We start from the raw sequence: 15007 nt of genomic DNA, 5'->3' as shown, positions 1-15007 counted from the left end.
TGATTTTTTTAGATTAGTTTTTATTTAAAAATATATATTTTAAATATGATATACTAAGGGTGGGTTTAGATGGGCGATTGGGTGCGATGCGGTGCATTTAGCTTACTTTTTGTCTCACGCTACAGTAACATTATAGTATCTAATCTCACCGCCACCGCTATTTTTACACTAACAGCAAATAAACGCACCGCCCATCCAAACTCACCCTAAATGTACTAAAAAAGCGTTAAAATAAAAAATTTCTAACATATTAAAAATACATTAAAAAAGTATTTATATTAAAAATTGAGTTGGATTATTTAATCGGATAAGGTTTTTTTAGATTTTAAGTAATGAGTTTAATGATTATTGGATTAGTGATTTAATAATTAATATAATATATTTTTATAACATTATATATTTAGGCCAAGCAGAGACAGGCTCAAGTAAAAAACTTGTCCAAGGCCCAAATCACATAAAAAACTAAGCCTTAAATTTTACTCAAACCCATTTTTCGAACCACCTTCCTATTTTTCAAACAGTCAGCCCATGAGCATGTTTAGACACCGAGCAACATTTCAAGCCACAAGTTCTTTTAAGGTATGATGAAAATGCAATCATCTATAAATAAAGTTGCATAAATTCAACGTAAAAAAAGAGGGTATCTTTTCAAAATTATGATTATTTAGATGTTCTAATTTTTAATGAAGCATGACCATATTAAACCACAAGTTTAACCACGTATATCTGTTACAATTATATAACCAAAGCACATTATGCTAATTCCAATTCTCAGTCAAGTAATCATGCCAAAGTCTATTCCATCATCTTTTTTCTTTCTATTTAACAATTTAAAAATAAAAAAATAAAAAATCTACAGTTTTCGTCCATGTGTCCCGAAGAGTACCTGATTAGAGCTCTGCTAGAGTAAAAATTTCCTGTTCTTGATGCTAACGTCATGTTGTTGGCATTGTCGATTCGTAGTGTGCCAATGAATGAGGATATGTTTCTAGTCGAACTATACGAGGAAGTTCTAAGCCGTTCCATCGAAAGATTCAAAAAAGAATGGTTCTGATAACCGGAAAACTAAGCCATTACCCTTTAGTGGTATTAGCTACCTTCTGCATTATCATGGTTTCAGCTTGTTGAATTGCTCTTTGGGATCCAGTGATTGTCACTTTCCTGCCAAAGAAAGGTGAAAGATAGAAAAGGTTTTTAATAAGGAAAAAATCACCACCAGACTCGATGCATAGACAGCATAATGATAAAGCTGTGATAGCTATACCTATCGGTTGTTCCAGACATGAAATCACCTCTATCTGATATTTTTATCCTGGCCCCACTAGCCTGCAACAACAAAGCGCTCATGTTTAGAATATAAGTAAAATAAATGAACCAAATGATATTTTATCATTTATGAACCTGACTAATTTCCATGATATTTCTTCCACCACGTCCAAGAACCAGTCCAATATGGCCATCTGAAACACCGATAGTGATAGATTTGCTACGATCCTCCTGGATAAGAAACATTATTCAGTTTAATTCAGAAGCAATAAGGGTTTAGGAGATATCAAAATGGGTTAGACATTACAAATACTGCACTACAACAATTCTAGAAGAAATGTGATATAATTTGGGTGAAATGAGTACTTAAAAAAAGTAATTCTATGAGTCTGCAAACAGAAGAGAAAATGAGCATAGGACTGATCTTTAGAACTATATGGATGTCAAAATAAAACAAATTAAAATATTTTCTCTAAACAGTAAGCAGGGTAAATAGCATAAGTCATCACATGTTACTGATAAAACATGATAGAAAGAGATGAACCTTGGGATTCGGAAACTTCCCTCCAGCCCCATTTGGTGCATAGCTCATTGAATTGTAGGTCGCTGTTCCCATAGAAGGAAGCACATATGCATGTGGAATACCATGAAAACCAGAGAAGAGAACACCTAAAATTTCAAGTTGAAGAAATCTTACTGTAGCATATAGTAATGATTACAGAAAGGAATAATACCAATCGCATGTTAAGAACAGTTCACTAAGAAAATATGATCAAGAATCTGACTAGAAGAACTAAAAGTATCTCATAACAGCATTCCAGAAAACCATCAAAGTGAGCCACTGGATTTTAAACAAACGTAAGAAAATTCCATACTGTCTCATGTACAAAGCTTGAATGAGGCGTCATGCTCTTTTGGCCTCATTTTCTTAAATTCTATGATTACCTCTAAACATAGGCACAGATTGTGTTCGGTTCAGTTATGCCCCAGAATAGACAGGATTGGATTTACTGATTGATAGGATGGTGTAAAAATGATTATTACAGATTAAAGAACAAGTGTGTTTCTCCAAAAAGAAACACACCATGATGACAACTAAGTTCTAATATTTAACTTCATAGGACATGAAAAATGATTTAATGACATAGAAGATTTCTGCCAGGCTTGGACTTAGTAACAGATATTAGATGGAATAGTGTAAAAATTAGTACTATTAAAGAGGAAAAAGTGTGTATCCCCACCCACCAACAACCCCAGACACAAAAATAAAAGAGGGGTATAAAAATGTTCTGACAGCTAAGCTTTAATAGTTAACATCATACAACAGCTAAAACGCTATCTTAGCCAAACATGAAATGTAAAAAAACTGCTTGCATATCAGGACTAAAATATAACTGTTAAGGATGATATAAAAAGCAATAGTGGTGTTCATGGAGCAGAAGCAAGTGATGCAGTGTGAAAGTCTCGTAAGACTCAGTGGCCAAAAAAGAAGAGAACACACCTGCATATGAAAATGGAGCATGCATAGCTTGTGAGTAGTGAGGATCTTCACTAAGCTTGGACAGAATTAATTCAATTGCTCGCATCTGCTCATCTAGAGTGCCAGTCAGTGTCACTAGCCTATCATTCAAGCCATAAAAATTATTATCCTGCGGAGATATCTTAATGCCAGCTTGAGATTCTTCAATAAATGACCTACAGAAAGGCATAAATAACAATCAGAAACGGCAATATCTGTTTTAGGCAGCCAATAATACTTCGGTAGTAACTGACCACACACCACACATGTATAAAGCCATCATTTTATGTGTTTTTGTATTACATTCTCATTTGTCATTTCCTCAGATTCATTAGCACAAAACAGCATTTCACAATGATAGTTTTCTTACAAGGACGCAAGGAAGTTAAAGTTATTTGAGCTTTTAGTATTTGGTCATAACTTTTTGCAGGGCTCAAACCCCAAGTAGTAGCTATAATCAATTAGGGGAAGCAGTTATACTTCCTGGATCAGAACGACATCTCAGTCACAGCATGCTTACTTTATGCGAAGTAGAATATTAGTGCAGAAAAGCACAGGGCTCCAATACTACTATTTCCAGACATGGAAGTTACTTTTAAGAGGTTGGTCCATCTCAAAAAACATGTGTGCATCAATAGAAAACAGAGGACAAATATAGCAGAATATCATGCAGTTCAGACATTGATGCCAGCTAGACCAGCATGTTAGAAAGCATTCTTCTCAAAAACCTTAAGTCCACAATTTTAGACCTCAAGTTTTTAATCTTTACTAACCATTTCATGAAATAAAATTATTTTCAACTCTCATCCAAGTCAACTCCATGTAAGACTTAACCACAATCTAGAGTGAACCTCGGCCAGACAGGAAACCACTAGCAACTTGACTGATTTATGTCCTAAAGCCATCATCATCAAGTTTAAATATAAGCTTACAATAGACAACTCAACAGAAGTAACTCACTATGATGCAACAAAATTATCCCTAGGGTAACTTTTACTAAATTTAGTCCTATTGCCAAGAAATTGTCCTTTCCAGACCTTGTCTCCTGAAAGTAATCTCCCAAATTCATCATAAACAACTCTTTGTATGCAAAATTGCCAAATAATCCACAACCCAGTCAAATATATCTTTCATTGCACACATTCTCACATATGACCAATTCCAAAAAGTGCTTCATTCACCACTAATGCTTATCTGCATATGCTATAAATCAACTATAGGTCAAAACTTTTACGAGGTTTATCCCCTGGAAATATACAAAACAGTGGAAGAATAAATTGCAATTTTATAATTGAGCCTACTCGGGATGCTTGTCAACACTACTAAAAACTAAAGAATTGATGTTTAAGAATTTTCATTAATTTCAAGCCTGCAAAACAATATTATGTCACAGGTGAATTTTCAAAAACATATCAACAAAAACATCTGGAATAATTGGAGTGTTCATGCAGACTTCTTACTTTATGGTAGCCCCTCCTTTCCCAATTATGCTGCCACAAGAACTGTTGGGAACAACTAGCCTCACCTTTGTTCTTGGTTCAACATCATCATTTTCTTCAATATTGAGCTGACAAAAGGGAAACCAACATATGTAATAATCTGAAAGAAAGAAAACTAGTAGAGTTAAAAGTCATCATAAAGATCACCTCATTCAATAATTTTGCAAGGATAAGTTCCATAACTTTGAGTACTTCATCAACTGTTCCAGAGACCATAATAATCCTATCTGATGTTCCTGGGAAAAATTCATGATTGCGTGACAACTGAATTCGAGCTCCTGATCTGGACTGGAAATCAGTAATTGTTGAACCACCCTTCCCAATTACAGAACCAGCTGCAGCATTGGAGACAAGAAACCTTATATATGTAGCCTTCTCCCCGTTTTCTGACAGAAGAAGAATGAGAAAAGAATTAATCACTTAGTTCATGAGATCTTGCCTTTTTTGGAAAACATGAAAAGTTAAAACAATTTCACACGTTAATAAGGGGAAAACTGCTACATAAATAAATGAAAAGAATCCGAAATTCAAACAATTTCAAAAATCAATCATTACATTAGAAACATAAAACAAAAAATTAAGATTAACGTCATTGAGTCAAAAGTAAAAACACAAGTATGAAAAGCTTCGACGAAAAAAAGAAGAAGATCGGATCAGAAATAACCGGAAGTTGGCGATCTAGGCGGCGGCGAAGATCTCTTCCTCGCTGCCTCCGGAGATGACACGTAAGATGACTCTGTCGACTCCATTATCACTTCTCTCCTCTTCTAAACCTTAACCAAAACCAAAAAAGAGTAAATAACAACGATAACACTTTGTAAACAAATAAATAGACAAAAAAAAAAACGCAGAGCTTATGGAAATTAATAAAAAAAGTTCACCTAAGTAATCAAATGTTAAACAAATAATCAGTAAGAACAGAGATTAATGCTTTTAACTTTCAAATTTTCTTCTCAATTTTTTACTTTCAGTTCGTAGCTTTTTCCTCCTTCATCAGAGACTCTGAGGCCTGAGCTGAAGTTTTCTGGTTTTTTTGTTTTTCTAATTTTCGTTATCTATCCATCGCTCTCGATGGCTTAGTCAGGCTCGTTAGAGTTTTTAATTTAATTTATTATATTTTTTTAAAAAAATTATAGCGAGAAAACCGCCTATTTTTTAAAAGTTAATAACTTTTTTTTTATAGTTTTAAAGTTAAAAGTTAATAACATTTAGGGTAGAATATTTTGTCCAGCTCCTATAATTTTACAAAAGTTTTAATTTAGTTCTTATACTTTAAAAGTGAAAATTGAAAGGGATAATGTCACATTTGGTACCTATACTTTTATAAAATATCCAATGTGATAATTGAATTTTGCAAATGGGGAATATGGTACCTGAACTATTAATATATGTTTTATTATATTACTTGTACTTTAATAAAATGTTTAATATCGTACCTAAATTATCAATATGTGTTTTATTATAGTATTTGGTGTTAACACTATTTATGAATTGTTGAACCAATTAATGAAAATTTGACTTGTAGAATTTTTTTCCAAATCGTCTAGTCCACGTGGATAATACGACTTTATATGAAAAATTAAATAAAACGAAAAAATTTAAATTAAATTAAAAAATAAAGAACTAAACATATGGTTAATAAAAGAAGTAAATACTAAACTTGCATACTATATTATCCATGTGGACTTAATAATTTGGAGAAAAATTCTACGTGTCAAATTTTTATTGGTTGATTCAAGAATTTAGTAATGGTGTTAGCACCAACTATTATAATAAATCATATATTGATAGTTCAAATACTATATTGAACTTTTATGAAAGTACAGGTACTATAATAACACACTTATTGATAGTAACAATATTGGTAATTTTGACAAAATACCAAAAATATTAATTATTAAATTGATATATTTAAAAATTTAATTTAATTTAATTTTAAATATAAAATTAAATCTCTGGAAGTATAAAATCTATAGCATGTTTTAACTTAGTATTTAATTAGTTATGGGTGAATGGAAATTTAATATTCAATAATTTCAACTTATTTAATTTTAATTAATTTGATCGTAAAAATAACAAATGATTGATAGATCCCATATTACGCTAATAATAAATAGTACTACTGCTACAACAGGTAATTTAACAACATAAACACGTTACGAGGGTTTACAAAATATATTATGCATGGCATAATAAATTATGTAATTGGGTAATATATATCGTAATTCATGTTATACAATTCATTATAAAATATGTAATAAATATTGTATTTAGGTTTTTTTTTTGTTTTGAAAAATCATAATGAGAATATTTAAATTACGCAAAAATTGTAATACTCATACTTGGCTTAAACGTTATTGCCAAATTTTGAGGTATTATATTTCCCGATTGAAAATCCAAATCAAAATTTAGCTTTGGAAATCGTGAGTTCTAGAAATATTATTTTCGGCAAAACACTTACAAGTCCTTTATGAAATCACGCGCATAATTTATTTTACGGAAAAACGATTAATTTGATACTTAGATTTACAGCGGAAATTTCGAAGTAGCTAATTCAGAAATTGTGATTCAGATTAGAGAGAACGTATATTTACCGATTGTGCATTTTCTGAAACTTCCATTATTAACTTATGTAAAACTTATTTCAAATTTGCAGCGAAAAATTAATATTTTGTTTAATTTAAAAAAAAAAACAAAACCAAGCCTTCCTTTAAGAAAACATGTAAAAAAAAACTTAAGCCAAATAACAAAACCCCAAAATCAAAATCAAATCCAGAAAACTTAGTTATAAATAATTCAAACCATCTTAAGCCAAAAACCAATCTAAGTTCTCAAACGCCGCCCAATCATAATTTTGTTGTTTACTTGAAATGGTGAAAAGAGATGAGTGAGTTATAAAGCCCAGTGTATAATCAAACTCAAACAGAGAACACAAATAACACAATAATCAGATCAAAGTATCGCAGAGAACTTCATAACAATCAATTAAGCAAAACTAAAAATGCATGTTTATGTCAATGCAGTATTTTCCAGAAAAAAACATAATGCAGATTTTTTAGAAAACTTCCTACCTAACTCCGGTACAAACCAAATTAGAGTTTCCCAAAACTTGTCCATCAAAAAACACACCAACAGATAATTGTGGACAATACCACCGAAGTTGTAGTTAAACTACCAGATCAGATATGTGGTCACGTCACTATATTGCAACTAAGCTGCCATAACAAATATGTGTGGTCGAGCCACTATAATTGCAGACAAGCTATCAGACAAAAATGTGGATAAACCACCAGATAGTGCAGATTATTAAACTGCCAGAACTTCCTCCTTACCATATTATCCCATCTCCATGCAATGTGACATGGCATGCAGATACAAAATATGAATGACAAGCATGTAATACATGCAATTGTACAATAATAGAAATCAAAAGGCATGGAATTCCATGCTTTGCAGAACATGTGTGTAACAAATTCAACAAAAGCAAACCAGTTTCACCATAACGTCACATGCATGGTCATATAGCAGATTCAGAGATACACAAAATAACATAATCAGACATCATATGCTCATATACAAACATAGCAAAACAGAAACATACCATCAAAATTATCAATATACAGATCATGCATATATATATATATATATATTTCATGTACCTTTCCCACGTTATGGACAGTATCATAATATCAGATATCACGCTTTCAAGTCTTGTTTATACAATATGGATCCTACAAAGTGGCTAAATACGCATCACAAATAAATACGACCTTAGATGAAATTTCCAGAAAATGAGTTCACATGCTCGTGTGGCCCACACAGTCAATAATAGATAATAAAGTTACGCATACTATACATGTTAGACTTTCGAAAGTCATGTAACACCCCTAACCCATATCCGTCACCAGATTAGGGTTACGAGGTATTAACAGACATAACACAATTGAATATAATTAAAACAAATACATAATTCACAAAGTGATTTATAGAAATAAATATATAATTTACTTCAAAAAATACATCAATCAAAAATGCAAAGTCAATCATCATTTTAATCTCAAATATTATAAACACAAAACCAAATTTTATTTATCAATTTTATTTATAATTACCAAAACCGTATATATATAAAATTTAAAATTATTATACCTAACTCAATTTACAAAAGCCTTTCATTTTATTACCATGTAACAACGCATTTCATTGCACATTTTAAACATATATACTATTATATAAATTCAACTTCTAATCTCGTGAGTTTAGCTTCCCAATAGTATAACCCCGATCAAACTCAATTCCAACAATTAAAACTTTTATAAAGTTGAACATTCATTTAATCTACTTATAACATGCAAGTAAAATATTTCTAAAATTTCGCATAAATACTTCTATTTGTAAGTATAATATATATATACCTATATACATAATCATATAAATCTAACTCTAACAAACCACATAACCAAGCATAAATTTATCAAGTTGCATATAATCCTAAACCACAACCAAAATATGACTAATTTATCATTCAAACCAAAACCAAATAAAACAACTAATTTAGCCACATTTACAAGGCTTTAATACAAATTTACTAGCAAAATAACAATTTCATCTAATCTTAGACTATACATGCCATAGACTCAAAAGGAACTTCAACTTAAAATACCATTATCTATCGATAGTGTAATAAGCTTTTCTGACGATCCCCGATCTTGAACCACTTCAAAAAAAAATCTATAAGACAAGGAAAATAAACAGAAACAAAAATAAACAGTAAGCCATTGATAGCTTAGTAAATTTTTAACAATTAAATTAAAGAATTATAACATTTTACAAGGAAATTTGTTTATATATATATATATATATATTTATAAATTCCTTGAATGCTTATAACCAAATATTTATGTTCATCAAGAACATATAACCGAATGTATATATGTTTCCCACAAATATATTTAAACTAATTTATGTTCACATCAACGCACATGTCCAAATGCATAAATAAACTTATCAAACTCTTATATTCAATGCATATACTCATCCAAGGTATATATATATAAAACCGAAAACATATGTACCTATCAAATACTTTTAGCCGTATGCACATAAGCAACAAAATATAGAACCGAATACTCACAACCACATTTTTATAATTTATTACAATTTATCAATGTGATTATCTAATTCCAATTAAGACATAAATATCACTTATTCAAAATGATTCATCATCATATAGTCTGTTAGGCTTGAAGCTTGAATCAGAACACTGGCATTAAGCCTGCTAGACATTAAGTCTGTAAAGTTCACCGGCATTAAGCCTGCTAGGCACAGGACCTGAATATCACAAATACGAAAATAATTTCTCATATAACTCTTACTAGCATTACACATGTTCAAAACATATGTGTATAATTCATGTAACATTATCCACACTTTCAAGAAATTGGCAAACCATAATTGAATCACATCTGTACTTACAATCCATACTTTTAGCTCAACTCAATAATTTTATATATACATTTATATCCATTGGAACCACATTCATCCAAAAATATATAGTTCATACCTTAAATTCATTTGAAGAATTTATACATACACGCATAACTATGTCCACTTCATACATTTTCATGTATATATTTCACACTTTAATTTAACTCAAACTATACTTGTATATATATATATATATAATTGAAACTCACATATACAATATAACATACATACCTTAAATAAATTCCAAAATTACACAAGTATATACATATATATTGAGACTTCAAATATATATTTATAACTCCCATACTTCAAATAAAATCAAGAACCTATATATATGTATACATATATATTTGAACAATATATATTCATACATATGCCTTTAATACTTTAATTAAATTCAATTTATATTTTTTTTATCACAGCTCATTAATAATATAAATCATATACATGTATATATGCTGATTTAAAAACATTAAATTGCTAATAGACTTACCTCGGACGATAAAAAATTGAAGTCGGACGATTATTCGACTACTTTGGCTTTTCCCAGATCTAACTCCGATTTTTTTGGTTCTCGATCTAAATATATTCAAAATGAGCTAGTTTAATCATTATCACATTCAATTTAGTCCAAAAACACATAAATGGGTAATTTACCATTTTGCTCCTGACATTTACACTTTTTGCAATTTAGTTCCTATTGCATAAAACACAAAATACACAAAATTTTTCCACACTATGCTAGGGCCGAATGTTCATATACTTCATACAAATCCACACATTTCTTTTTTTTCACATTTTAATCCCTCAAAAATTTATTTTTACAATTTAACCCTATTTACTCAATTTCACCAAAAATTCAAAGATAAAACATATTAATCTAACACCTAACTTTCATATTTCATCAACTAACATCACAAAGCTCAAGCATTCATCAATGGCACATTTCAAAATCATCAACAATTCACCAAATTAAGACATGGGTTTTGAAGTATTCAAAGCAACAATATCAAAAACGTAAAAATTATCAAAAATCAAAACAATTTCATACTTTAATCATGCTAGTAAAGTGTCGAATCCCTAATAAGCTTTAATGGTTTTCTTCTTTGTTCATTTCGGCTAAGAAAGATGATGAAAATGGACAATTTTTTATGTTTTAACATAACACACTACACCAGAACAGGTTTTTAGCGGCGTTTTTTTAGGCCTTTAGCGGCGCTTTTTAACGCCACTAAATTTATTTGCGGCGCTTTAAGAAGCGCCACAAAAAATGCCGCTAACGACAACATCGCTAACTTTTGCGGCGCTAAGGAAATAAACGCCGTTAAAGATCATGTTCTTTAGCGGCGCTTATGAAAAAACGCCGCTAAAGATCGTGTTCTTTAGCGGCGCTTAGGACAAAACGCCGCTAAAGATCGTGTTCTTTAGCGGCGCTTTGGAGGAAAATGCCGCTAAAAGTAATGCTCTATAGCGGCGCTTGTTCAAAAACGCCGCTAATAGTAGTGTTCTTTAGCGGCGCTTATTTCACAAATGCCACTATTTAATATGACTTTTAGCGACGCTTTTTTAAAAAACGCCACTAATTTTGGGATTTTTTTAAAATAAAATTTTCTGGTTTTTTCAGCTCTCCTGCAACAACAAATCAAAAGCAACCAGATCTAAACTAACCAAAAACAATAAATTTATATAATATTTCAAATTAAATGACTAAAATAATATTAATTGATATAAATAAAAGTGAATTCATACTTTTCTTTACAAAAGCGTTAAAAGTTAAAATGATAAAATATTTATGCAATATACACTATGACGGCGGAAGTTGCAATCATGAAACATCTTCATCATAATCAAGTCATTGTTGAAGTTCGTCGTACTTTTTGCTCTGCTCGCTCGGCTTCTCTCGATGCCGCATCATTTTGAAGTCGTGGTGTAGTTCTTCATATTTCTTTTGAACCTCTGCTTCTATCGCCGCTTGCTTCTCTCATGCTTCTCTCATCTGCCTCTACTTCTCTCATTGTAGCATCTGCTTCCTCATCGCCGCCTCTGCTTTAAGTTGTTCTTTGAAGTTCTTCATATTTCCTTTGAACCTCAAATGTGGTCGCTTGCATCCGAGCCATCCGGTCTTTTAACCTCGAACTTGACTTGAGATTGACTCCCGAGCCATGTATTGGTGTGAGTGGATCCAAAATATTGGGTTAATGATAAAGATCCTTGAAATCGAACCCACCATATTTTTCAGACCCAAAACTTCATAATAATCCGGTTATCAATGTCTTCAAGATGAACAGAACTATCATTAAAAGCAATCGCTTCGTACTCCGTCTTTTTTTCCTTTAGTTTTTCCTAATAAATAAATCACATAGTTAGGAACGCAATATATATTAAAAAAAAACAAATGCAATATAACAATAGTCGCATTACAAGCAATGAATTAAACCATTAAAAAATAAACACTATAAATAACTAAAACAAGTCAAATCGTATTAAGTAAACGTACCATAATTTCACCAGCTTCAGGAGTCATAGCAGATCCATCTTTCTTCTTATGTGTAATTTCAAAAGTTGAAGGCGTCCAACTTTTGACCGGACGACTCGCTCCTACAATATAGTAGTAAAAATATTATTTAATAGAAAGTTATACATATTTGAGAATATTAAAAAATTAAAAATACCTCCACCTCAGCTACACATGCAAAACTTCTCGACCCGGCTGTGTGAGTGAATTTTTGTTGCTGCCGGCTGCTTTTTCCAACTCGTTCACGATCCTACGTTTTGAAATTTTTAGTACGTAAATAGTAAATACTATAAACCAAAATAATTACAATAGTTTGGAAGTACGTCGTACCTCGCCTTTCTAAGAATGCCAAAATCTAACTGCATCTTCCCATTGGTACCTCAACATACCCGGCGGGACATTTTGCAATTTCTCATCGAGGGTTGTTTTTGTCTTATAATAATTTTTCTTCAAAGTACTTTTATTGTCTCTCCATCTTTTTCCCAATGCCTTCTTTACATAAGCATCCGAGACCTCTAAAGCAAACCCCGCCTACAAAAAACACAAGTTAATAAAGTAAATATAAATGAAACTATTTCCCAAGCATTACAGATGACATTAACATTTTGTTACCTAAAAATTTGGCGATAGGCACAGGCGCTAATCGAATTAATTATTGAAAATTTAAAAATAGAGTTTCGATTTTATTTGCAAAAGGAGTCGCCACCGATCTTTTTTAGGTGTGATCGGACACCTAATAAATTCTCTTTTTAGAAGAAAAATTTATTTTTAAATTTTCCTAAAAAAGAGGTAATTTTAGGTCTGCGTTGAAATCCAGAGAAAATTAGGGTTCGGGAGTCGGTTACGCGCGAGGAAGGTTTTAGCACCCTCGCGACGCCCAAAATTGGTATCTCGTTAAACGCGCGTTGTCTTAATTTTCAAAATACAAGTTCAATTTAATATTTAATTGTGATCCGATTGAAATACGAGAACCCTTTTTTAAAAAAAAACACGAGTTTTGAAGCGCAGTATTTCTTTTTTTAAAACGAAAGTTTTTTTTTAAAACACGAGAATTTTTGAAAACACGAGAATTTGTAAACACGAAAATTTTAGAAACGCGAAAATTTTTAGAAGAACGAAAATTTTTAAAACACGACATTTGTTTTTGAAACACGATTTAAAAAACAAGGAAATTTTTTTTAAAAACACGAATATTTTTGAAACACAAAAATTTTTTGAAAACACGAAAAATTTTGAAAAAATGGAATTTTATTTTGAAAACATGAGAATTTCGAAAGACGAAATCTTTTTTATTTTTATTTTGTTAAAACACGAATATTTTTGAAACCACAGAAAGATTTTTTTTTAAATATGGAATTTTTTTGAAATATGAGAATATTAGAAACACAAAAATAGAAATTTTTTGCGAACACGAAAATTATTTGAAAAACGCGAAAAGTCGAGAAATTTGTAAACACGATAGAATTTTGAAAACACGAAATTTTTGAACAAAGTGAAAGGTCGAATTTTTTTAACACGAGAAATTTTTAAAAACACGAAAATTTGAAATACGTAAATTTTTTTGAAAACATGGGAAATTTTTTTTGAAACACGATTTTTTTTAAGAAGTACCATATTTAACACGAATCAATGATATTCATCCCTACATGGCGATGAAATCATCGAATTAGTACCAAATCGATTCAACTTAATATTTAATCGTGATTCTATTAAAACACGAGAATTTAAAAAAACACGAAATTTTTGAATATTTTCGATTTTTAAAAGGGCGTATCGAGTTTAACGTAAACCGGTGATATTCACCCAACATAGCGATGAAATCAACGATTTTATGTTAAATTGATTCGTTGCCTTATTTATTAAAATTATTTAAAATAAATTTAAAATATAAATACAAAAATATAGAAATACATAAAATACTAATAATATTAAAACAAAAATATATAAAAATACGAGCATTAAATTAAAAGTGAAATAAATGAGATTACCGAAACGATCCAAAACACGAGCTTGGTCGAACGGGTTACCAAATTGAACCCTTTTCTTTTTTTCTTTCTTTTTTCTTTCTTCTTTTTTCTTCTTTTTTTCTTCTCTCTTTGGTAGGCTGTTGGGCTGTGCACTGGCTGGCTATTTTGGTCATTTTGCAGACTGGCTCGGTATTCTTTGGGTCATTGGTCGCTTTTTTTTTTTTTCTTCGCTTCTTTCTTTTTTCGCTTTGTTTTTTTGCTTTGCTATTTTTTTTTCGCCCTGGGGTTTGACTAATGGGCTTGTTGGGTTGGGTCGGTTCGCTTTGATCGGGTCGGGTCGGTTTGACCCAACTGTTGATTTTGCTTTTTCTTTCTTTTTTTTTTTTTTCTTTCTTTTTTCTCTCTTTTCTCCTTCTTTTCTTTCTTTTCTTCCTTCTTCTCCTTCTTCTATCTCCTCTTTCTTTGGTGATCCGCCACCCCTTAAGTCGAAAACAACGCCAGTGGTCGTCCTCGGCTCCTCTACTTGCTTTCGGTGGTCGGCGGCTCAATCAGTAAGCATTTTCTCCTCTAAAATCAACTATTGGCATTGTTTCTTTGACTCTTTTTGGGTTTTCTCTTTTTTTTTTTAGATTTTGCTTGTTGTTTCTTGGATTCTTGCTTGCTTTGCTAGGGATAGGTGATGGTGGTGCTACGGTGGTGGGCACGGTGGCGGCTGGTGCGACGACCGGCGGTGTGGCTGCTTTTTTTTTTTTTT

General features: G+C 31.3%; 1 protein-coding gene across 4 annotated transcripts; it reads right to left on the bottom strand.

The window, feature by feature from the left end:
• Nucleotides 1-645: 645 nt before the first annotated feature.
• Nucleotides 646-5361, bottom strand: LOC105777833 (protein BTR1). Of its 4 annotated transcripts, none has more exons than XM_012601325.2 (9): nt 5166-5361; nt 4949-5057; nt 4432-4670; nt 4246-4352; nt 2768-2961; nt 1811-1935; nt 1402-1497; nt 1265-1326; nt 646-1161 (listed from the first exon to the last, which is right to left on the bottom strand). In XM_012601325.2, the coding sequence occupies exons 2-9, from the start codon at nt 5031-5033 to the stop codon at nt 1074-1076; spliced, it is 996 nt and encodes a 331-aa protein (XP_012456779.1). In that variant the 5' UTR covers nt 5034-5057; nt 5166-5361; the 3' UTR covers nt 646-1073. The 4 variants fall into 4 exon arrangements, with proteins under 4 accessions (XP_012456779.1, XP_012456782.1, XP_052477494.1 ...); XM_012601328.2 differs by having other exon boundaries at nt 5250-5355; XM_052621534.1 differs by having other exon boundaries at nt 1811-1872; nt 5166-5346.
• Between the last annotated feature and the right edge of the window lie 9646 nt (nt 5362-15007).

This window comes from Gossypium raimondii, chromosome 10 (genome assembly GCF_025698545.1).
Source record: "Gossypium raimondii isolate GPD5lz chromosome 10, ASM2569854v1, whole genome shotgun sequence".
Lineage (NCBI taxonomy): Eukaryota > Viridiplantae > Streptophyta > Magnoliopsida > Malvales > Malvaceae > Gossypium > Gossypium raimondii.
The sequence above is the reverse complement of the archived record's forward strand: the minus strand, read 5'-3'. Positions and strand labels throughout refer to the sequence as shown.

Coding starts and splice junctions, on each gene's coding strand:
- LOC105777833 (XM_012601325.2), bottom strand. CDS start 5,033: ATGGAGTCGACAGAGTCATCTTACGTGTCATCTCCGGAGGCAGCGAGG. Junction 1,327..1,401: donor ATATCATGGAAATTAGTCAG/GTTCATAAATGA, acceptor TTGTTGTTGCAG/GCTAGTGGGGCCAGGATAAA. Junction 1,162..1,264: donor ATGTCTGGAACAACCGATAG/GTATAGCTATCA, acceptor TTTCTTTGGCAG/GAAAGTGACAATCACTGGAT.